The 25581-nt window shown below is 37.5% G+C and overlaps 1 protein-coding gene across 3 annotated transcripts in view; it reads right to left on the reverse strand.

Annotated features, from left to right (window-relative positions):
- Positions 1-1743: 1743 nt before the first annotated feature.
- ift54 (intraflagellar transport 54) overlaps positions 1744-25581 on the reverse strand; it is a 174724-nt gene continuing 150886 nt past the window's right edge. For all 3 annotated transcript variants that reach the window (XM_043693120.2, XM_043693118.2, XM_043693119.2), the window contains 2 exons: positions 13825-14048; positions 1744-6137 (listed from right to left, as the gene is read on the reverse strand). In XM_043693120.2, the coding sequence (XP_043549055.1) occupies positions 5972-6137; positions 13825-14048 (390 nt within the window). In that variant the 3' untranslated portion in view covers positions 1744-5971. The remainder of the gene's footprint in view (positions 6138-13824; positions 14049-25581) is intronic.

The following is a 25581-nucleotide window of genomic DNA, read 5'->3' on the forward strand; positions in this document are numbered from 1 at the left end:
TCCGCCTCCCGAATGATCCGAAGTTCATCCAGCTCCAGTTCTCTATTGTTTTTGAGGAGCTGGAGTTGGGTGCACTTCTGCAGATGAAATCAGCAGGGATATTAGTGGTGCCCCTTTACCTCCCACATTCTGCAGGGTAAACTTTCAACTGCCCTCAGCGCCATCCCCACTGTTCCAAATTCCCAAAGAGAATAATAAAGAAAGACAAGTTACCTTACCAATCCGGCTCAGAGAACCTTATTTTCTCGGTTAGAAGAGGAGGCTGGGTGGAAGACATTACCCAAGTAGTGTTTCGGGTAATGCAACCACCCAAATACATTAGTTCACTTATTTAGGAGTACCGTGTTCGCTCCTGCTCAGCATGTGCTCTCTGCCTATTCACGAGGAAATTTACCTTCCCAGCAAGCCAATGTGCAATCCAAGCTAGTGTTATTTAATGTTGTAAATAAACTTCAAGACATTTGTCTCACAAGAACCCAGCCTCCTTGTGGTATATGTTATGTGGAGTAAAATATTGTAACCCACAAATAATTTTAATTGACACCAGAGCAGAGGGATTCCTTTGTGATAGGAAAGAGACTTCAGCCACTAGAATAAGCTGCATCATCCTAAACAGTTCACTTTTTCTAATAGGGTCTGAATATACCTCATCAGGAGTGCTATCAATTTGCTACCTTTATCTTCACAAAGCAGAGAAATTGAGAGCTCTACAAATCTTTCCCTTTCAATAATGGGCTTTGCATCAAGGTGCAAATCATCTGGATACAGGAGAAAGAAAATTAGTGTCAGCTAGCATTACATTTTTAGGGAATTATAGTTAAAAAGAGGCAAGCTTTGATTTCAACTTGAAACATGTCTTTTACCTTTTTTATCACTCACATGGAAATTGCCAAGTTGGTCTGAATTTGACTCCCAGGAGCATGTTACATTGTCTTTTGTCGATAACACTGGTAGAAATTGGGCTTAAAAGGTATGATTTACTAACTCTCAATCCAGTATAGATGCTGGGCCTTCTGCAGGAACTACTTCTCTTCTACAGTGAACATCAACAGCAGAAGAAAAACAACTGGAGACCATGCAGATGGAGTGTAAAGGGGTACTTTAAAAAATGCACATGGCTTTGCAATGAAAAGTAGAATGATTGACTTGATCAGCACATTGCATCGTTTATACATCACATGTTGTGTATAAGATAAGTAATGGCACTGCCTTAGAGAAGGCTGAAAGGCGATTTGATAGAGGTGCTTAAAATTATTAGGCCTAGCTGGACAAAAACCAAAGGATACACTTTAAATCTGATTGGCAACAGAGCCAAAGGTGCATGACAATTTTTTTTTTAAAAAACACAACAAGTGATTGAGGTCTGGGGTGCACTGAATGGCAAAGGTAGTGGAAGCAGATTCAAATATGGCTTTCAAAAGAAATTATATGTTCACCTGAACATAAAGAAAACTGCAGGGTTAGGTGGAAAGGACAGGGGTGGGAGAATTCCTCTTCTAGAAGGTTTACATGGACTCGACAGGTCAAAGTCTTCTGTGCTGTAACCATTCTTAGATTTGTGTTTTAGTTCACGTTAAACCTAGCCAAATTAGAGTGCATAAGTTACAGCACTACATTTTCAATTTTCATGAATCAGAGCGAGAACAATGAGAATTTTGACAGCATGTTTTCCATCATTAATCCATATTGTTTTATTTGATAAAACCTTCATAAGAAGCAAATAACATAGCTAATGCAAAGTGGTTTTCAGTAAAGCCACACATTTTATTTCACTCCACTACAAAATTATTTTTTAACTATGTTACAGTGGACAAAATTTACATAACTGTACAATAGCGAGTTCACAATACATTAACACATTAAGTTCTGTAAAGCATTTCACGTAGCAGATAAAGCCAATGTGTAATCCAAGCTCGTGTTATTGCAAACTTGCAATCACCAGTAGTTCAGTCAAAAATGTTGGCTACAAAGTCAGTGACTTTGTTCAGTTAGAGCTGGAATTGTGTTGCTCTATTTAATTATCAAGTATTGTTTAAAGTTCCATTTATCTTCCAATCATCTTGAAAGTACTGGAAACCAACAATCATCTGAATACATGTCTTGAGGTAAAAAATAATCACTATCATTAATTCAGCTTTAGAAACATGCCAGTCATCGTTTTAACTTGTATCGGTCAATATCTGTACTATACTAATCTGGAAATAAACATAGCACATCTGTTTAGTTGTGAGAAAGAATACTTCACTATTTCACGTGTTGTAGAAATTACTTACAGTTACATAGTTTTTTTGGGGGGGGTTGGGATGGGGGAGGGATGTAGACCTCGATATTAAAATTTTAACTTGAAAACTGCTACTGCAGGAGATTGTACCAAAAACAACTTTAAAATGTGCTATTGTGCCAAACACTTAAAAACCCTTATTTAAAGCCAAACAAATACAAGTGGTTTTAATGTCTCCACAAACTCTCTTTTTCATCATTGACCCCAAGCAAATCTTCAAAATGTACATCTTGCTCTAGTTTAAAAACAGCCAAGAGATTTAACAAAGGTCAAATTATTTTTAAGTTTGTTTATTCCCCCTCCCAGAGGTGCAAATACTTTGCCATTTTTTGTGCACGAGTATAAACGTTTGCTCCAATTTTGTATAATTTTAAAAGTATAGGGGAAACAAAAAAGCAATTTATCAGAGCAGACTGAGGCAGTGGCATAGTACCAATAGATTTTTTAAAAAGTTCTTTGGAAATCATTATAGTTAATGTATTACACAGCTTACTTTAAACTGCAATTTTACACCAGCGAGGAAGTGAAGAAACAATTATCTTCAAGTAAGTTTATAGAAAAACGGCCACACCACATATGAATGGCATGAAGGTTCAGAACGAGTGGCATAATCTCTTCACCATAATAGATCTTTCTTTAAAAAAAACTCAGTAAAGTTGCTCAAATTCCTTCATGTTATGAATGTAATTTATAAAACGTGTGAAGTAAGCAAGCCTTACTACAATCATACAAGGCATTGGTAGGATCACACCTGCAGTAACGTGTGCACCTTTGGTCTCCTTATTGGCTACGGACATTTCTTTAACATTTCCCTCCAGGGTGTGTAATGAGGGTCGTCACAACACTGGTTCCTATGCTAAGATGATTTTCCTCACAGGAAAATAGCTAGTTGTCTGGGCCTCTATTTCATTTTGAAGTTTAGAAGCAAGTGAAATAAAACATTGAATTCTTCAAAGGCTTGGCAGGGTGGATGCCGAGAAAGTATTTCCCACAGCTGGGGAGTCTTGAATACAGAGATCATAGGATCAGAATAAAGGATCAGCCAATTAGGAGCAAGTAGAGGAGATACTTCTTTACACAAAAGGTTGTGAATATTATGAATTGTTGAGAATATTTGACAAATTCCTAGATTTTTGAGTACTAAGGGAATTAAGGGAAATAGGTTTCCAGTCATAATATTGCTGAACTATAGAGCAGGCTCAAAAGGTCAAATGGTTTCCTCTGGCTTCGATGAAGTAAAGAAGATTTTAAAGAAAACAAAAAAAAGTTGCAAACTACTAGATATCAAGTCATCTAACGATTAAAAGTTAGATGACTTGATATCTAGTAGTTTGTGTCATTGTCACAAAGAATGCATACACTGTACACTCAAAATTCAAAGTAAGACAGCCTTGTTGAAAATACTTGTTTTCCAAGCAGGAAAAGAAAACATTTTTCAAGCTTTAACTACGTTTAAACGGCTTTAAAAAAATTGTTGATTTTAAAGAGTTCTTATTGTTGGCTTGGAATGTTTGAGGGTTAAAAATCCTGTGCAACATTTCTACTCAGTTCAGCTACAAGATCAATTAAATTGCTCTGGATATACAATCAACTTACAACAATGCATTTCTGTTGAGACAGTGTCTGTAATCTTCAAATGGTAAAACTGGGTATGATCAACTAAGAGAAAGTGAGGACTGCAGATGCTGGAGATCAAAATCGGAAAGTGTGGTGCTGGAAAAGCACAGCCAGTCAGGCAGCATCCGAGGAGCAGAGAGTTGACGTTTTGAGCATGAACTCAATGAAGAGCTCATGCTTGAAACGCTGGCTCTCCTATTCCTCGAATGCTGCCTGACCGGCTGTGCTTTTCCAACACCATACTTTTCAAAACTAGAGATATGAGTGAAGGCAATCCAATAGAAAAAGTTATTGAGAAGCATTTGGCAATAAATAGTTGGGGCCTGATTAAGTGCCCAAATACTTAAGATAATTTATTTTTCAAACTGGCAAACAGATTGATCAACAAAACGTTTGCTTTTAAAGAAGTAAAACCCTTGGCACTGCTGTGATGTTCTAATGCTCTGACCCCATCCAAAATACCACTGTTAGCAGGAAAAAGGATAAAATGTAACTTCTATACACGTTTTCTTGGCATACACTGGTGGTTTTTGGGAATATGAAGGAATTTTGTGGTAACAGCATTTTTTACATGCTCACCTTTAAAAGTAAAAATAAACATGGTTTTTCATTTTGAAGAATACCACATCAATTCCAAATTTAGTCTTCAGTCTCATCATTATCCTTATTTCTCAACCATCCCATGTTTAACAAAAATTATCAACAGCTGAGGGCTGGAAATGTCAGTTATTGCTTTTATAGCTAAAGATGGGACTGAGAATACCTCATGTCTTCTATCAAGGAGATGTACTCAAGCTCTGCAAATCAAGGGGCTAAATCTCACCAACTAAAGCTCCCAAATAGAGTATTGTTAATGAAAGGCAATGTTTTCATCTGGAGTGCATTGCGCAGGGTTCTGTAATGCAAGTGGGCACCAAACTATTTCACTCTGTAATGAACCCATATACTTATACCAATGTAAATGAATTGGAACTATTTTCATTTAGCAGGTTGCCTCACTCCATTTGCTTCACAGAAACACGAATTCTTGTATTTTTAATCAGTGCATGGCTAAGAGTTGAGAGTTTTTGCCTGCACTTGACATTTTGCAACCAATAGAACATGGTTATATTTGTAACTCATCATGGCTCCACAATCAATTACAGTTTGCCACTTAAAAGATAACAGGTATTTCTTGGTGATTTAACTGAAATGATTACATAACACTTTAAATCATTGTGACAAAGTTCTGATCACCCAGATCAGACTGCTAGTTTCACTTCAAGCTTCCACTATTGTTATACAAACTATTAAAGTGCTCCATTTGCATTATTTACACATTAGAACCTGAGAGTAAATCAAACTTGTAAGAGCTATTGCCATATTATTAAATCCTAAACTGTAAATTACAAGAAAATTCATTCCCTTGGGTGACTTTTCAAATGATGCAAAGTATCAGTAATATCCAATTATTTTGTTATAAAAGTTTTCATATCTGTAATTGAAAAACATCCTATGTGCAGGGGGTCTAGTCCACCAGCTTTAAGTGATATGGATGAACACAAGTTCATCCTAGCCTCAAGCATAGGTATTGTCTAGTACCATGGGAATTGGCTAACAGGTTGGACTGTTGTATTGCCTTGGTGCCACAATGATATTCATTCCTGCAGAGAACACTGTAGCTCAGCAGAAAACATTCAGAGATTAATGGGAAGACTAACTATCAGTTAAACATTAAAGGGAGTAAAATTCCTCCAATTATATTATCATCCTGCTTTGTATTCACATTGACTATTTTGCTAAAATCACCATCAAGAATTTCAGCCCAAAGAAGGTAAGCAAGAAAGAAAATGATATAAATCCTGTATTCAGAACTGCAAGCTATTTATAAACATTGCTTTTATTTGATGTACATACTTGTAATCTTAAACATGCAAGATAATAAGCTCCCTGATGGAGAAATAGGAATGCAGAGAATTTTTAAAAAAAATCCATGTACACATTATTTGTCAGCCTGCTGTCACACAAGATTCCTCCCCCCTATCATTTCTTCACCTTATTTGCTGAACTGACTGTGCAACAGCCTTTCCTCCCTCATGATCTTGAGGAGAAGTTAATACTTGAAATCATCTTCTGGATCTTATCCTCATTTTTCAGTATATTTGCCTTGACAGCACAATTCTTATCCTGCTGATCCTTGATCAGTTGCTCCAGTTCAGCAAGTTCAGTCTTTAGTGGCTCCACAGCTGTGTCTGTGATGCTGAAAGGACAATAAATAAACTAACAGATTCAAATATGTAATACAGTTATATCCACAAAAATTGAAAAGCTAAACAGATTTCCACATTGAAGCTGGTGAAAGAAGAATAATCACAGTTTTATTAATGTGGCTCAGAGTCTAAGCAGCAATTGCTTTAAGGGTTATGTGGGATTGCTGTCCATCATACCACAGTACTGTACAGAGCTGGTGAGTGATTCTTTCATTTACATTTATCCTCCATATTCTGAAGATTCTGCCTATGTACCCTGTCTGGAAACTTAGTAAAAGAGAGGGGTCAATATTGTATTTTAGATCTGAAAATGCCCAATGGCTGCGAAAACATGGAATGCACAACTCCAGTATTACAAATGCAAAATCAATTAACATCTTTATTTGGAAAGCACATGAATGGATGTACAGAAATGGAAAGGAATTAGGAGCAAAAAGATGAAAAACCATCTTTCATATAAAAAAAAAAGCTTAACAGCTGTTCCCTATGGACCACAGGTATGTTTGAACAGTAAGTCAGCCAAGGGCCACAGGTGTACAATTCAGTGACAGAAATGTTTAAAAGGTAGAATTCTAGTCACACTATTATGAAGGTACCACTAACCACCACATCTAGTTTATAACACAAGACTTAAATGGAGGTATTTAATTACGCTTTGGAGGCAGTCTAGAGAAGAGTCACTTGACTGATCCCTTGTAATACAAGACTGAATTATGATATGGTTTTCATGTAGAAAATAACTGAATGTGGCCTTATAGAAGTATATAATTTTTTTTTAAAAACTGTTCAGAAAGTTATATCTAGAACAGGACGTCAAATATAATCATAACAAGCTTCAAATAATAAATGCATATTTAGGACTATCAGTACATGGAATAATCAACATGGAGAATGAAAGCACTTCCATGAAGAGTGATGGTGCATATGGTTTGAAATTATTGAAGAAACAGAGGACTGCAAAGTTTTACGATGACTCAACGTGGGCGAAAAGGTCTTTCTCTTCTACATAAAGCATACGACCTGGGAGAGAAGAATGAAAACCATTCAAATCCAAATCTATTCCGTATTAAGTGTAGATTAGAAGTATGAACAGGAGGCGAGTCTCCATTACCAATTTAACTGAAAAGGTTTGCTAATATGGAATATTTAAAAAAACATGAACAGGGCGTAAACCTTCTGGTCGCTCAAGCCTATTCCACCAACCAATAGGATCATGGCTGATCTGATGTGGCTTTAACTCTGCTTTCCGGCCTGGTCCCCATAAACTTTTACCCCCTTGTCAATTTTGTCAAAGTCAGCCTTGAGCATATTCAATGATCTTGTCAGCACTATGTGCTAGCGAGAGAATTCCAAAAAGTAACAACCCTCTGAGAATAAATTCCTCCTCATCATCTATTTAAGGGGAATCTCTTCAGATGTGGGTAGACTGGGCGTGGGGAGAAGATTACAGGCAGTAATGCTGATGAAAAGGAAGAGAGGAGAGTGTTCCTATGATCACTCAGCTAAGCAACAGGTAAAAGTTCAATGGAATGAGCAGCACAGTTATTGTTGCATTACCAACAATGTGATTAGGGCACTTTTTTCTTTTATTCCAGCTGAGCACGTGTAACATGAGTGCAAACATTTCTCTTGGCTAGTTTCTGAATGTCATTCACATCCACTGATAATTGATGCTTCGTTGAAATAGAAAACAAATTATTCTTTCTATACCCCATTCAAATTAAGATAATGACAAAATTGTATAGAGGCTGATTGAGTACAATGATTACTGGTTTTAAAATAGCCTCTATAGAGAATAATAGTCACACAGCGCCATCTGGAGCTCTTTTGTTTACTTTCTAGTTCCATACCAAACCCTATTTTACTTTCGAAATTCTAGCAGATCTTTTTGTCTTAAATGCAAAACCATTATGCAACTATTTATGAATATTCCACACAAAAGCAGCACAAACTCTACATAGTGTATGAATTTGTCCCCCCCCAGGAAGAAAAATTACCAGTAAGCTGCCCTTTAACGGAAACTTATGGCCTGCACAGTTATGTGATTGTCTTCTCCATTCTAACAGTTTTGACATCAAAAAGAGGATCAAAACAACAGAAAACAAGAGCAATCTTTGTTTCAGAAAGTCAATATTACAGATTTAAAGCATGATGGTCATAAGAAAACAAAGCAGGATGGAAACATAAGAAATAGAAGGACTTAAATAAAAACTCGAAGTGTTAGCATTCCTTTCTTCTCAGATACTGCCAGACCTGCTGAGTTTCATCAGCAATTTCTGTTTTTGTTTCAGTTCTCCAGCTTCTGCAGGTCTTTATTTTATTTGAGGTCATTTAAGCCACTTCTCCATTCAGTATCATCATAACTTTTATCTTCTTGCCCTATCCCAATATCTCTTACTTCTCTTGGTATCAATCTTTGTCTTGCATATTCTCAACAAACAAACATCCTCAGCTCTCTGGGGCAGAGAATAGCAAAGATCCGTAACAAAGATTTTGAACAAAGATAGGGAGCCTTCTGGTAAAAAAGTCATGTTCTTCAAAGAAAGAGGGCTCTATCAAACAAAGTAGCCAACATCTTTTCAATTCATTCATTATTAGATTGATGAAAGTGCATCAAGAACTGATGATGATGTCTAATTAGTGATTTCTTAAGCTCAGGTTGGATGATAGTACTGTCATAGCATGTATTATCCGGGATTATCAAGAAAGATCATTATTATGCTGAGGAAAGCATGTAGATTCATCCAGACCATTGCAAAGGATCCAAAGTCAGATATCAATATTTTTAAATGACAAATGGAATGCATCTGCCCCATTAAATGTGTCAGAACCTAAATTTAAATTGATGCCAAAGAAGCCCAGCTCATAAAATTTGCTGACATCCTCCCCTTAATACTAAGCAATAGGCAAGATGAGGAATGTGCAGAAATAATGTTAGAAATGAGATAAGGCAAGTGACACGTTGCTTGCCTCACCCAATAAACAAACACTATATTCTATGGCAGTGCATGAAAGAAAAGAGGACATAAGTTCTGTGTAATAGAATTCTGCTCAATTTGCCTATCTAGTTAGGAAATCAAGGTTTCACTAAGATGACTCATGCCAATGGAAAAGGAGATCTAAATATAAGGATGTGATTAAGACTTATTGTTATGGCTTATTGTTAGAACAGAAGGGAGCTTTATCTTGTATCTGGTAAAGGTAATATTTCATTGGAAGTATCTTTTTTGGAAACAAGAAACATATGCTTTAAAATCAGTCACATTAGTGAGTAAAAGTAATTTTACAAAAGTAAAAAATCAAAAACAAAGCTAGTTTCTGAACAGTTTGTAATAAGATCTTCAATCTATGCCAACAAAATAACCAAGTTCAAAATTTCTGATTCCCTGGTTAATATGTATCCCTTAGCCACCACTTCAAACAGTTCAACTGCTTATTTTCGCCATTGCTGTTTGTTGATCTGTTGCTGCTACATGTCTTCATGTTAGAGTGTCTACACAATTCAATGAGTTATTATTGACACATTCATTCAAATACTGTACTGAAGAATGATAGAACTACTGGAAAATTCAAAAGAGTAATTTTTAAATGCAGGATTAAACAAAAATATATTCTTAGAAAATATATTTTGTTCTCTTACTTTCCCTTTGCTAGATCATATATCAGTTGCAATGAGATTGGGAAAAATCTCCAATAATTATTGTAACTTTAATTACTCAATCAAAAATGGACAGAAATCAAAAATGGATGGAAATCAAAGAGCAAAGTTCTGTGGGTGCTGGGAATACTCTGATCAACCAGTATCTATATAGAGAGACACAGTTGATGTTTCAAGTCAGTGACCTTTCTTCAGAATTGGGAATATTTGGAAATGTTCTAAGTTTTGAGCAAGTGATGACAAGGACAAAAAGAAGGTCTGTAATAAGATGGAAGAACAGGAGAGATGGAATGGCGTGATGGGTAGTCCTCCAAATCCAAATAAAATGGCAAATGAGGAAGAAACAAAGAAAAAAATACGTGCCACTGATTAAAAGCAAAAAATTCAGAGAAAAAAATGAAAATAAATGCAGCAGAGACCATGATCTGAAATTGTTGAACTCAAGCCCGAGTCAACAAGACTGAAAAGTGCCTAACTGAAAGATAAAGTATTCTACCTCAAGTAGAAAGCAGATGGGCTCCAGTAGACTGATATTAAGATTTAGTTACCTGGGTTCAGGGTTTCAAATTCATCCATTTGCTCTAATAGTGGTGCTGTGTCAATACACTGATAATTTGTAATGTATAATTGAAAGCATAGGCTTCAATGGATTGAGAGAGTCAAAGATTCAGACGTTCGATAAAACCAAATTACAAGAGAGACAGTCTGTGCTTCTGGTGAGTCGATAATAACAAAACTGATAATAGAAACTTCAATAATCAAAAGATCATGTAGCAGCACATCACTGTGCTGAATTACAATTCAAGATCCTGGTTCCTTACAAATGACTTGTTTATATCTGATCACACTCAATGGCAACAAATCATTACAAATTTGAGAATGAAAGGGTGCTCACGTAAGGCAGAATGAAAATGTGCACAGCATGGGCAAAATTTTGAATAAATTCATCAAATATTGTCAGTGTAGTCGACCCTGCAAAATTAAAAATTTTAAGTTTTTGCTATCTACATCAGTAGACCATCTGGCCCTTCAAGCTTGCTCCCCTATTCAATAAAATGGCTGATCTTTTTGTGTACTCAGCTCCACTTACCCGCCCTCTCACCATATCCCTTAATTCTTTTATTGTTCAAAAAAAGTCTATCTTAGCTTTAAAAACATTTGCTGAAGTAGCGTCAACTACTTCACAGGGCAGGGAATTCCATGATTCACAACCCTCTGGGTAAGAAGTTCCTTCTCAATTCAGTCCTAAATCTGCTCCCCCTAATTTTGAGGCTATGCTTTCTTGTCCTAGTTTTACCTGCCAGTGGAAACATCCTCTCTATTTCTATCTTATCTATTCTCTTCATAATTTTATATGTTTCTATAAGATCTCCCCTCATTCTTCTAAGTTCTAATGAATATAATCAGAGTCTACTCTGTCTCTCCTCATAAGACAAAATGCTCAACTCCAGAATCGACCTAGTGAACCTCCTCTGCACCCCGTCTTGTGCTAGTACATCCTTTCTCAAGTAAGGAGACCCAAACTGCACACAGTACTTCAGGTGTGGCCTCACCAGTACCCTGTACAGCTGCAACATTAGCTCCCTGCTTTTAAACTCAATCCCTTTAGCAATGAAGGACAAAATTCCATTTGCCTTCCTAATTACTTGTTGTACCTGCAGACCAACCCTCTGTGATTCATGTACAAGGATACCCAGGTCCCTCAGCGTAGCAACACGCTGCAACTTTTTACCATTCAAGTAACAATCCTTTATACTGTTACTCCGACCAAAATGGATGATTTAACATTTATTAATGTTGTATTCCAACTGCCAGACCTTTGCCCACTCACTTAAACTATCTATGTCCCTTTGCAAAGTTTTACAGTCCTCTGCACACTTTGCTCTGCCATTCCTCTTAGTGTCATCCGCAAACTTTGACACACTACATGTGGTCCCCAACTCCAAATCATCTATATAAATTGTGAATAATTGAGGTTCCAACACTGATCCCTGAGGCACACCACTAGTTACTGATTGCCAACCAGAATAGCACTCATTTATCCCCACTCTGCTTCCTGTTAGTCAACCAATCCTCTATCCATGCTAATACTTTACCTGTAACACCATGCATGTTTACCTTATGCAGCAGCCTCTTGTGCAGCAGCATGTCAAAAGCCTTTTGGAAATCAAGGTACACCACATCTATGCAGTCCCCGTTGTCCACCTTGCTTGTAATGTCTTCATAGAATTCCAAGAGATTAGTTAAGCATGACCTGCCTTCATGAACCCATGCTGTATCTGCCCAAAGGGACAATTTTTATCTAGATGCCTTGCTATTTCTTTCTTGATAATAGGCTCAAGCATCTTCCCCACTACAGAAGTTAAGATAACCAGTCTATAATTCCCCATCTTTTGTCTACCTGCCTTTCTAAACAAGAGCATCACATTTGCAGTTTTACAATCTGCTGGAACTGCCCCAGAGTCCAGTGAATTTTGGAAAATTACAAGTGCACTTGCTATTTCTCCCGCCATCTCTTTTAGTACCCTAAGATGCATTTCATCAGACTTGTCTATCGTTAGCTCCATTAGCTTGCCCAACACTACCTCTTCCATAATATTGATTGTTTCCATAATAATGATTGTAGTGAAGGCCCTCACCTACCTTTGTCTCTTTGACAATTACAGGCATGTTATTCATGTCTCCACTGTGAAGACCAACACAAAATATCTATTCAATGCCTTGGCTATTTCATCATATCCTATAACTAAATGCCCCTCTCATCCTCTAAAGGACCAATGTTTACTTTAGCCACTCTTTTTTATTTTATGTATTTATGGAAACTTTTTGCTATCGGTCTTTATATTCTGTGCTAGTTTTTATCTCAAGTTCTATCTTACTTTTCTTTATAGTTCTTTTTGTGGCTTTCTGTTGACCGTTAAAGTTTTCCCAATCTTCTTGTTTCCCAGTGATCTTGGCCACTTTGTATGCCTACTCTTTGAACTTGACAGCCTCCCTTATTTCCTTGGACATCCATGGCAGATTACGCCTTTTCTTACAGTCCTTCCTTTTCACTGGAGTACACTTTTGCTGAGAATTCTGAAAAATTGCTTTGAAAGTGCTCCACTGCTTGTCAACTGTCCCACCATAAAATCTTTGCTTCCGGTCTACTTTAGCCAAGTCCTCCCTCATCCTACTGTAGTCTCCCTTGTTTAAGCACAGGACCCTGGTATTGGACTTTATCTTCACACTCTTCATCTGTATTCTAGATTCAACCATACTATGATCGTTACTTCCAAGAGGATCCCTAACTATGAGGTCGTTAATTATTCCTGTCCCATTACACAGGACCAGATCTAGGAATAACTTGCTCCCTTCTCAGTTCCATTACATACTACTTGGGTTCTGACTCCATTTTACTCATCAGTTTAATTAATGCTGTCACCATGTGTTGTATGGTAAGTGAAATCTGTTGAAAGCCACTAGAAATTAGTGTAGCAGGCAAACAGACAAACAGAAGTAAAAATAGAGAAGAAAGAAAGATTAGAGCAGCATCTTTCTAAGCTTTCCAATAAACTAGAAACTTATTCTTGGCAGGCTGGAGAGTAGAAGTTTCCAGCCTTGATGAGAAGATTAGTAAATAGGATCCTAAATAGAGTCATATTGAAAATATTTCATAGAACATTAACAAATTCTCAAATCAGGTCCAGATTCAAGAATTTGCAAATATTGTCAGATTTTAACCATTATAATCTCTGTTTGGACAGGAAATTTTGTTTATTTAATTCTTAGAGAGGTCAAAGCTAAAAGAACAACAGCCTAGAACCAGTTCTGACATTTTATGTCATAAAAGAATAGATCTTTGCTCTGCTATGTGCTTCAGTCCATGCCTTATAACTGACATTTGCTGCAATTTAATAAAAGGGTTGACTGTGTTAAAGAATTCCATTCAGGAAAATTTAGAAGGATGAACAACCCTATAACAGTAATTATCAGCTTTCTCCTGCAAATATTTTCACAGATATTCTGCAATTCCTAACCTTTGTTCTCTTAGAAGAGATTCTGCATGCATCTTGTTTTCTTTGCGCCACATTGACAATTCATTCTGCATGGAGTCCATGTCTTCCTGTATGTAGTCCATTATTTTTCCCAGAGGCAAGGCACTACGGCATAGGGTCTGAATGGATGTGCGTAGCTTCTCTATTTCCTTGGCCACAAGTTCCCTTTCCTTCTTTTTCGCTGTTTCAGAAATGATAGTTTTCTCCTGGAAAATAATTTTGCAGCAACATTACGAAACCTGCCTTCAACATTATTCCCAGTGATGTGAACTACTAACAAATTTAAAATTACGAAATGCAAAGAATCAAAAATAAGTAATATTCTTTTAAATTAAAGAGGATCACAACTAATAGTTTGCTTAATATTAGCCCCTAGGTTACAATATCAGGTGTCGCTGGTTTAGTACATCTATTCTTTCAATGTACAATATAATACAAAATGGGATAAGACAACTTGTAAGTTGGTTTTACAACACTTAATTGCTATGGAATTTTGATAACTATTATTTCTAATGTCACTCAGGATTTGCTAAGGAAGGAGCAAAAGGAACTGCAAAGGGGGTGCATGAGAAACTGAAAGCAAGGGGCAAAAGGGACCAAAAAATGTGGAGAAAAGGGGGAGAAGAAGGGGACTATGAAGGAATGGGGGAAAAAGGGATTGTAAAGGAAATGGGGCAAAAGGCTACAGGGTGGGGGAGGAGGATGAATCAGTAATTGGTGGTAATGGAGAAAGACTACAAGGTTGGGGTGGGTGAGGAAGAGACATTGCAAAAGGAGTTGGAGGTAGAAGAGGGACTGCAAAACAGGGGGATGAAGAGGGACTGCAAGGGGCTGGGGGGGTGGAGATGAGGTGCAGAGAAACTGTAAAAGGGGGGGTGGGGAAGAGGGACTACGACTACTATAAAAAACACAAATAGGAACAGGCATCACCACTTGGCCCCCTCTAGTCCTTCTCCACTATTCAATAAGATTACGTCTGATCTACTCCAGGCCACAACTCCTCGTGTGCCAGCTTATCATAGCTCTCAATTCACCAGTACTGCAAAAATCTATCTACTTCCTTTTTAAATACTTTCAGTAATTTAGCCTCCACAACTCTTTAGAGCAGTGAATTCTTTCACATCGCCCTTTCAAATGGGTGTTCCTTCATGACTATGTCCCCTAGTTCGAAGATCCCTCACTAATGGAAACAACTCGTCAACATTTACCTTCTCAGAATCTTGTATGTTTCAATGGAATCACTTTTTTTTTGTTCTAAACTCTAATGAATAAAGGCCTAGCTTGTTTAGCTGTTCTTGATAAGTCAATCCCTTCATCCCAGGAATCAGCCTAGTGAATCTCTTTTGAACTTCCTTCAATGTCAGTACAACCTTCCTTAAACACGAAGATCAAAAATGTACACAATACTCAAGGAGAGGTCTTACCAATGTCATGTACAAGTTGTAATAAACTCCTCTTTTTATACACTTCAACCACTCAGCAATAAATCTCTTAACTCCATTTGCCTTCTTAATTACTTGCTTCATCTATATGCTAACTTTGTGTTTCATGCACAAGAATACCCATGTTCCTTTGCGATGAACTTTTTTTGAGTTCCACTCTATTTAAATAGTGATCTGCCTTTTGATTTTTCCCATCAAAACGCATGAGCTCACACTTTCTGACATTAAACACCATCTGCCAAGTCTTTGCCCACTCTCTTAACCTATATATCCTTGCAGAATTCTTATGTCCTCATCACAACTTGCCTTCCCACTTGCATTGTCGGCAAATTTGATTTCATTATATTCTGCTCCCTCTTTTCCAAGTCATTGGTATAAACGGCAAATAATTGAAACACTAGGTCTGATCATTGTAGTACTCCACTAGTTACATCTTTCCAACCTGAAAAAGACCTATTAACCCTGATTCTCTGTCTTCCGTATTTATCAATCATCAATCCATGCTTATATATTACTATCAATACCGTGAACGTTTATCTTCTGCAATAACCTTTTATGTGGCATCTTATCAAATGCGTTCTGGAAATCTAAATAATTACATCTACGGATTCCCTTTATTAACTCTGCACGTGATATCGTCAAAAAATTCTAGCAAATTTGTCAAACATGACTTCCCTTTCACAAGACCATGCTAACTTTGTTTAATTCTGTTAAGCTTTTCCAAATGTTCTACTAGGTTTCTTTAATAATGGATTCTACCATTTTCCCAACAACAGACAACCACTGTTAATTGGATAATTTAATACTAATGGTTTTATTTCAAAAAGATTTACATAATATGTATTCACATCTTAAAGCCTCTACCCATACATTGTCAGAGACAAACATGCTACTGTTCAGCTGTGATCCCATTTCTCCATGAAGAACATGTTTATAATTAGTCATAGACTTATACAGCATGGAGACAGACCCTTCATTCCAACTTGTCCACACCAACCAGACATCCCAATCTGACCTAGTCCCATTTGCCAGCATTTGGCCCACATCCCTTTAAACCCTATACACGTATTTATCCAGGTGCCTTTTAAATGTTGTAATTGTACCTGCCTCCACGATTTCCTCTGGCAGCTCGTTCCATACACACATCACCCTCTACTTGAAAAAGTTACCCCTCAGGTTCTTTTTTAAATCTTTCCCCGCTCACCTTAAACCTATGCCCTCTGGTTTTGGATTTCCCCACCCTAGAAAAAAGACCTTGGCTATTTACCCTATCCATGCTCCTCTCAACTTTATAAACCTCTATAAGATCACTCCTCAGCCTTAGATAATTAGAAAAATTCAAGACAATTGGGAAAAGTCAGCATTGCTTTGTGAAAAGGAAATCATGCTTAACCAATTTACTGGAGCTCTTTGAAGGACTACAATGCAGCGGGGTAATGGGGACCTCATTGATGAACTGTATTTGAATTTCCAGAAGACATTTGACAAGGTACCATATAAAAAGCTATTGAGCAAAGTAGAAGCACATGGTAGGGGATACCTTACGAGCATAGATATAGAAACACATCAATCTCTAACAGCCAGCCAATCTGTTTCAGACTGGCCGGATGTGATGAGTGGGGGACCTGCAGGGCTCTATGCTGGGGCCTTACTTTTGATAATTTATATCAATGACTTAGATTAAAGGATCAAAGGCATGGTGGTTAAACTTGCAAAGGCAAAGATAGGTGGGACAATATATTGTGAGGTTGCAGATGAATACAGTTAGATTGAGTGAGTGAACAAAGAGAAATCTGGCAAATTAAATAGAATATGGAAAAATGCAAAATTGTTCATTTTGGCAGGAGGAATAATAAAAGCAGAGCACTACTTATTTCAGTAACAACTGCAGAATTCCAAGATACAGAAGGATCTAGATGTTCTAATACACAAGTTACAAAATGTTACCTTGTAGGCACAGCAAATAATTGAGGAGAATAATGGAAACTATCCTTTATTACAAGAGGAATTGAACACAATCAGGAAATTATGCCTCAATTATACAGAGCATTGGCAAGACCACATCTCAAATACCATGCAGTTTTGTCTTCCTTATTTAAGGAAGGATGAAAATGCATTGGAAGCCAAAAACAGTTCAGAGACAGTTTACTGGATTAGTTCCTGGAATCAGTGGGTTATCTTATGAGGAAAGGTTGGATAGATGGGGGTGTTTCCACTGGAATTTAAGAGTAAAGGATGATTTGATTGAAATATACAAGATCCTAAACTGTCTTTATAAGGTGGACCTGGAAATGAAGTTTTCTTGTGGGTGGATCCTTAACTCCGACAAAACTGTTTTAAAATTAAATTTAAAATTTAGGAAAAGGAGATAAGGAAATTTAGGATAAGGAGAATATTTTTTTCTTAAATGGGTTATATAAGTTTGAAACTCTACTTCAGAACATATTAGACGTAGAAGAGTAAAAAATTGAATATAGAATAGAATCCCTAGAGTGTGGAAACAGGCCCTTCAGCCCAACAAATACACACTGACCTCCGAAGAGTAACCCATCCAGACACATTCCCCTACTACTCTACATTTACCCCAGACTAATGCACCTAACCTAAACATCCCTGAAAACTATGGGCAATTTAGCGTGGCCAATTCATCTAACCTGCACATCTTTGGATTGTGGGAGGAAACCAGAGCACCCAGAGGAAATCCACACAGACACGGGGAGAATGTGCAAACTCCACACAGTCATCCGGGGCGGGAATCAAACCCAGGTCCCTGGCACTGTGAGGCAACAGTGCTGACCACTGAGCCACCATACTGCCCTTAATATTTTTAAGGTCGAGGAAATCAGAAGTTAGGAGTAGCTGAGAATACAGAATTCGAAACAGCTTCAAGTCTACCGTGACCTTAGTGAATGCGGAGTAGGCTCGAGACAGTCTGAATTTTACTCTTAATTCTTATGCTTATATGTCTATAACTAAATACGGAGTCTGTAACATTATGCGTCACATAAATATTCTTAGCAGAATTATTCTCCTCCCTTCATAATAGGAAGTTTAATCTCAGAAAGCACTGTAATCTTTTGTGGTGAATTTCTACACTGAGATGCACTACAGTTCATGTTCCCAGAAATGACAACATTAAAATGCAATTTACATTTTTAAACAAATGAAACCAAATGACATGGTCAGCATCAATTAGGTTACAATTTGCCTCAATGTAAAGTACACGTTCCAAGATATCTAATATGCTATTTTTAATAATTCAAATTGTATTACAGATAAACCTTAGTTGCACATTTTAACTCAATAGAAAACTACAATTTTTTGATGATGGTTCATCCATTTTTCACATTTCTTCCATAGTCAAGAACACATTTCATTTAATTATTCTAATATCAGACCCAAATCCAGAGAGACCACCATGTGATATTTTTTGTTACACCAATCAGTATCATCAATAAAATGTGAATAAGCAGATGACTAATATTTTGAGGCTTAGCCTGCCTCTCAGTGATGGCCTTTGCCAAGTCATGTCATTCTGTCATTCCTCCCTCCCCCTTTCCCCAACACCATTCCCTCGCCTTGGCCGTTTCCTACTCAAGCTCTGTACTATTTATACAGCTGTGTTTGTTGGCCCCAGGGAGACCTGCCAAGTGCACCCGGTGCTAAAGTTGCCTCCTGCCCATTACCACACTAAGACACACACACATTTCCATCAAGAAATGAAACAAACAGCAGTGCAGACAGTATCCAGACTGAAGTTTATTCGCTTGCCATCAATTTTATAAGCAATTCAGTGACACGCTATTTCTTTCCTCATTTTTATACAAATATGTGGGATCGCCATGAAGCTATTAACATGTACGGGGAGTACGTGGGTGGCTTTCTGTAGTGAATTCCAACGACAGACACCCATAAAAATAAATCACAGTACATCTCTTTCTTATAACAAGGGAATAGAAATAGTTCAGACCATTTATTCTCAGTCTATACCGCCTCCTTAAACCACCACTGTCCTGTCTGGACAGCAATAACTCAACCATTTATAGGTTCTCACCATGGCCTACAAATTCTGGGTTCCAATATTTTTATTATCTTTCAAGAGGCACCAAGAAAAATATTTATGTTCAATGCAGCAGAAACAGTCCAATTTCCCCCATTACCTCATTCAATGAGAAAAACACTGTTCCCAAAGGTGGCAGGTGGCTAACAGACAACTTTTCTTTTAGAAAAAGCTTCTAAGTGCCCCAATTTGCTTAATATGAACATATCCAGAACATTTGATTTTTAAAAATGAAACAAAATAGTTAGATGTTAAAAGCTCAGTGGGGAGCAGAAGATCAGACATGCTGATGTTAAATATTTTCATACAAATTTGTCTTTGACAATTTTGCAAAATGTTTTTCCATTAAAGTTCTTTCAGATAAGTATTGCAGTATTATTGCAATTTCTAGATAATTCAATTACTAAAACTCTTGTCCTACTTCCAAACCAACTGAAAATATTGTACCAGTCAATCAGCTATTCAGACTAACTACCATTAAAAGCACCAACCCAAACGTATCACTTGGTGATGCAAACTGCTGACACACATTAATTGATGAGAGAAAAATTATAGCCTTAATAATTGTACAGCCTTGAAAATCCTTTTGTTACCTTTAAGCACAAGCAGAAACGTTAAAAATAGGAAAGACGTAAGAAGTGGCAATGAATAAGGAACTTCACATCTTATGTTCATAATTCTGGATGTTAATACACTGCAGTATAGATGAATGTGAAGGTACCAATTCCAAACTGACAATAAAATTATACAACTTACATTCCTGCACATTGATCTGAATTAGCTGCTCATCACGTAGCACTACATTTGTTTTATTTTCCTCCAAATGATAAACAGGTTGAATGAGTTCTTTCCACTAGCAACATGGGTTCAGGTATCAATTCAGGTATTCTCATCTCAATTTTCACCAGAGATCCACAACTCTGTGTAAACTGGGAATTCAGTTCTGACAAGCTAAAAAGCCTGATTTATTTCAGAACTTGCAAGATCACACTGCTGAAAAGGAGGGAAACTTCTAAGGCTGGACATAAGCCAGAGAAAAAGGACTTTCATCTTTACACAGCCCGTAGAATATCTGAGCTAGAATAACCTGATGGTCACACCTGGTGGAAGAGTTTTCAGTTTCCCAGTATTGAAATTCTTCACCTTGAGATTTTTTTTTCATCAAATCATTGATACTCAGAAAAAAGCCAAAATGAACACAGCCCCTTAGAGCTTTAGAAATAATAATGGGAACCCAGAAATGGCAGAAAAGTTGGATTAATACTTTATATCAGTCTTCACAGTAGAAGACACTAATAGCATTTCAAAATTACAAACTAATTAAGGGGCAAAAGGAGAGGAAATAAATATAATAATCATCAATAGAGAAAACATGCTAGGGAAACTAATGGGGCTAAAGACTGATGGGAAATGATACATTGTAGGATATTAAAGGTAAGTAGCTACAAAGATAGTGGATGCACTTGTAGGAATCTTCCAGGAATCCTTAGGTTCCAGAATACTGTAGTCCCAAAAGACTGTTGCATTTGCAGTTTTCCATTGTTATTTATAAAGGGAAGGAGACTAAAATCAGGTAACAACAGGCCCCTTTGGCTTAACATCTGTTATTGGGAAAATGTTACAGACTCTAATAAAAGTTGTAATAACAGAATATTTAGAAGCACATAATATGAACAAGCAATCAATGAGTCAGAATGGCTTCATGAAGGGAAAACCATGCCAATCAACTTTACTGGAACTCTTTGTGAGGTTGTAAGAAGCAGAATAAAGAGGAAGCAATGCCTTTCAGAAGGCATTTGGTAAAGCAACACACTATATGTATATTAATAATACAAAACCCATGATGTTGGAGGTAGAATATTATCATTCAGAGAGGATTGGCTAACCAATAGAAGAAAAAGTGAGATTAGGGTGGCATTTTCAGGCAACTGCAACTAGTGCAGTGCCAGAGGGATCAGGGCTAAGGCCACAATTATTTACAATATATATTAATAACTTGAATGCAGAAAGTAAATGTACTACAGTCAAGTCTGCAGATGACACACAAATAGGTGAAACACAAGTGGTGAGGATGACATGAGTTTTCAGAACGATATAGACATGTTAAACAAGTGGGTCAAAACTTGTCAGATGGAATATAATGCAGGAAAAATGGGAGGTTATTTATACACTTTAGCATAAAGGTCTGAATATTAACTAAATGGAGAAAGACTGCTGGATGCTACAGCACAGAAGGATCTGGGAGTCCTCATCCATGAATCATAATTTTGCATCCAAATTCAGCAGATAATAGGGCAGGCAAATGGAATGTTGGCTGTTATTTCAAAGGAAATGGAGCATGAGAGGTTTTGCTAAAACTATACATTGCACTAATCAGACCACAGTTGGAATACTGTGAACAGTTTTGGTCTCCTTATTTAAGGGGCATTAGAGGCAGTCCAGAGAAGGTTCACTAGGCTGGTAACAGGTATGGAGGAGTGATTGTTTTACAAGGATTTTGAACATGTTGGGCCTATAATGAATGGAATTTAGAAGAATGAGAGGCAACATTGTTGCAAAATAAAAGATTTTGAGGACAGTTGAGAGGGGTAATGCAGAAAGGTTGATTCCTTTTGTGGGAGAGTCTAGGACTGGAGGGCATTATCTAAGAATAAAAGTTTGCATATTTAAGAGAGGAGGAATTTCTCCCATGTAGATGCTCCAGTCAAGACGGCACAACAATGCCTCTCCTTCCTCAGGAGGCTAAAAGGAAATTAGTCATATCCATAAGAACCCTCACCAACTTACAAGATGCACCATAGAAAGCATTCTACCTGGATGCATCACAGCTTAGCAACTGCTCGACCCAGGACAATAAGGAATTACATAGAAAGTTGTCAACACAGCCCAGGCCATCACGCAAGCCAACCGCCCATTCCTAGAGTCATGTACACTTCTCGTTGCCACGGAAGGGCAGCCAACATTATCAAAGACCCCTCCCACCCTGGCTCTACTCTCTTCCATCAGACAGAAGATACAGAAGCTTAAACACATGAACCAACAGGTTCAAGAACAGTTTCTTTCCCCATTGTTAGACTGCTGAATAGACCTCTCTAATTTCAAATCTCATGTTGATCTTGCTTTTGTGCACCTCTTGTGCAGCCATTACCTTGTATGCCTCACTCTATCAAAACACCCTATGATCTATTTCTCCTTGAAATTATGATTTGCCTGTACTGCCCACAAAACAAAACTTCTCACTGTACAGGGGAACCTCGATTATCTAAATGAGATGGGCAGGCACTATTTCATTCGGATTATCGATTTTTTGGTTAATCGATTAAATGCCCTTTCCTCTGGGGCTCAGAGTTTTTAAAGTCTGCTCCTCGTTCAGGAGGCAGGATCAGCACACTGCGTGTGAGGGCCCGCCCCCATCCAACCTTGCCCCCTGCTCCAAGACTGTCCCCCCACCCCCAACTCCGCCAACACTGCCCCCGGCCCACACCGCCCCCTGCACCCAAACCTGCCAACACCACCCCCAATCCCGTCCTCGCTCCTGTGCAACACCCCAATGCCCCCAACTCTGTCAACACCACCACCCCCGTCCGCCCCCCAACCCCATACACACCTGCCCCTCTCCGGGGTAGCCAGACTGGACACCAACAGCAAGAATGCTGCAGTTGCCTTTGTGGGGTAAGTTTCCAAATAATGTGCATGCACACACACACAAACTTTTTAACAGGTTCATCTGGTGGTGGTGGGGGGGGGGTGGTGGTCTAGCCTCTGTAAATCTGCAGGGAAAGTGTGGGGAGAGAGAGAGAGAGAGAGAGAGAGAGAGAGAGAGAGAGAGAGAGAGAGAGAGAAAAGGAGGTCAGTCATTTGGAGACGGTGCCTGTTTAATCACTTAAACAAAAGACGCGATCACTGTTGGAACCACGTCTTTGATGCAACGTTTCCATCGAGACCTAGAGATTACCTTCGGATCATCTGTTTTTCGGATAATTGGTATTCGGATAATTGAGGTTCCTCTGTATTTAGTTAAATATGACGACAATAAATCAAACCAAATCAAATCTTCTCTCAGAGGGTAGTGAATCAGTGGATTTTTATATAACCATAGATGGCTGTTGAAGTTGGGCTGTTAAGTATATTCAACATGAGATTAAAAATATATGTCTATCAGTAACGGCATCAAGGGTTATGGAGAAAAAGCAGAAAAGTGGAGTTCAGGATTATCAGATCAGCCAGGATTTCACTGAGCAGAAGCAATAAGCTGAATGGCCTATTTCTGCTCCTACGTCTTATGGTCATTAAGAAAGAAAGAAAGAAACAAAGCACTCAGTAAATTAGTCATTGGCAACTAAATTATGGACCTTTACCAATTGATGCTGACATATGATCAATTAATACAAATTTAAAACCTGGACAAATTATGCAGCAAAGGGAATCTGCTGAAACTCCAGATTTCTATGTAAAGGAGTAAAAGGCACCAAGATTAAGTAGCAAGAAGACAAACTTGACTGTGGGTATTGTAGCCAAATTTGCTGATCATGCATATGTGGAAAGCAAATTGTTAGGAGAAAAGAAGAGAGTCTGCGAAGTAATAAAGAGAGATGAAGTGAATGGACAAGAATTTGATAGATGGAGTTATCCATTCTGGCAGGAAGATCAAAAAAGCAGAATGTTATTTAAATGCTGTAGTACAAATAAATCAGACAGTTTTTGTATACAAAGTCATAAAAACTAGCATATAAGTATAGCAAGTAATTAAGGAGGCAATGGATTTTTGCAAAAGGAATGGATTATGAAAGTAGGGAAACCCTGTTGCAATTTTGCAGTGCGTTAAGACTGCACCTAGAATATTGTATGCTGTTTTGGTTCTTTATTTCAAGAGAGATGTTTTTGCATTGGAAGCAGTTCACAGAAGGTTAATTTGGCTGATTCCCGATATGAACAGATTGTTTCATGAGGAAAGGTTCAGCAAGCTGGCCGAATGTTCACTGGAGTTCAGAAAAATGAAGGATAATTGTATGAAAACACAGAAGATTTGTGTAGCATTCACAGTGTAGTTGCAGAGAGCATGTTTTCCCTCAGGGGAGAATCTAGAACTAGGGTTGCAATTTAAAAAGAGTGTCCCATTTAAAATTAAGACAAGGAGGAATTTCTTCTCTCAAAGAAATGTTAAATCTTAGAATCCTCTACTGAACATCCTCCAGTGAACATTGGAGGCTGAGTCATTGAACATATTCAAGGCTGAATTAGATGGATATTTGATCTCGAGTGAGTTAAGGATTATGAAGCAGGGAAGTAGCGTTGAGGCCACAATCAGAACAGCCATCTTTATGAATGGCAGTGCAAACTCAAGGAGACAAAGGTCCAGGCTACTCATATTTTTTGTTCCTATTGAAAACTCTCAATAGTTGAGCTCTGAATGTTCAAAACATCCTTCCCTGCTTTAGCTTAGTTACTTAATAACCTAGCAAGGCTAACAGTAATTAATGCTACACTACAGTGCTTGTTACTTTCAGTCCAATTACCATTTTATGTGATGCAACTAATGTGGAAATACACACAAAGTAGCATTTGTTGTTATGGTTAATAAGCATTGCATATAAAAGGGTTAAGGAGGGTCTCCACACTGGCATGTTCATTAACCAGCTACAAATTGTAATTATGTTCATTTGGTCTTCAAGAAACCTTCAAGCGTAATTTTACACATAGAAATGTCATATTAAGACATGTAGACTAAAGCATTTTCCGCAGCAATGTGAAAGCTACAATGAGAATGTAGTTTATGATAATATATTAAGTGTTTGAGTCACATTTTTTTTTAAAAATCACTCTTTAATTTAATATTGATTAGTTACACCAGGAAATAAGTTCCTTCAAATTTATAATGTCTAAATTTGTATCATAAAATACTAAGAACACATATGGCTATTACTTCCATGAAGTCATTTACTATATTTGGAGTTATAGATATCAAAAAAACTTTGGAAATTAATTTTAGTATCTGTTAATTATACAGTCACAGATGAGAAGGCCTGCATAAGCATGCAAATCACGTAGAAGTGGTCAGAATGTTTTGGATATCTTTTATTACAATATTTGCCATCCATAACACAGTTCGAAAGAACTAGTTATAACCATCAAAAAGCACCTGCAGCACTACATGCTGGGTATACACATAATTTTTGTGGGTAATTTATTGTCTCTGCCTCTTATTTTATTTATTAAAATGTTACAATCACACAGAAA

Source organism: Chiloscyllium plagiosum, unplaced genomic scaffold (assembly GCF_037043375.1).
Source record: "Chiloscyllium plagiosum isolate Xiang-an unplaced genomic scaffold, Cpla_swu_hap1 HiC_scaffold_7, whole genome shotgun sequence".
NCBI lineage: Eukaryota > Metazoa > Chordata > Chondrichthyes > Orectolobiformes > Hemiscylliidae > Chiloscyllium > Chiloscyllium plagiosum.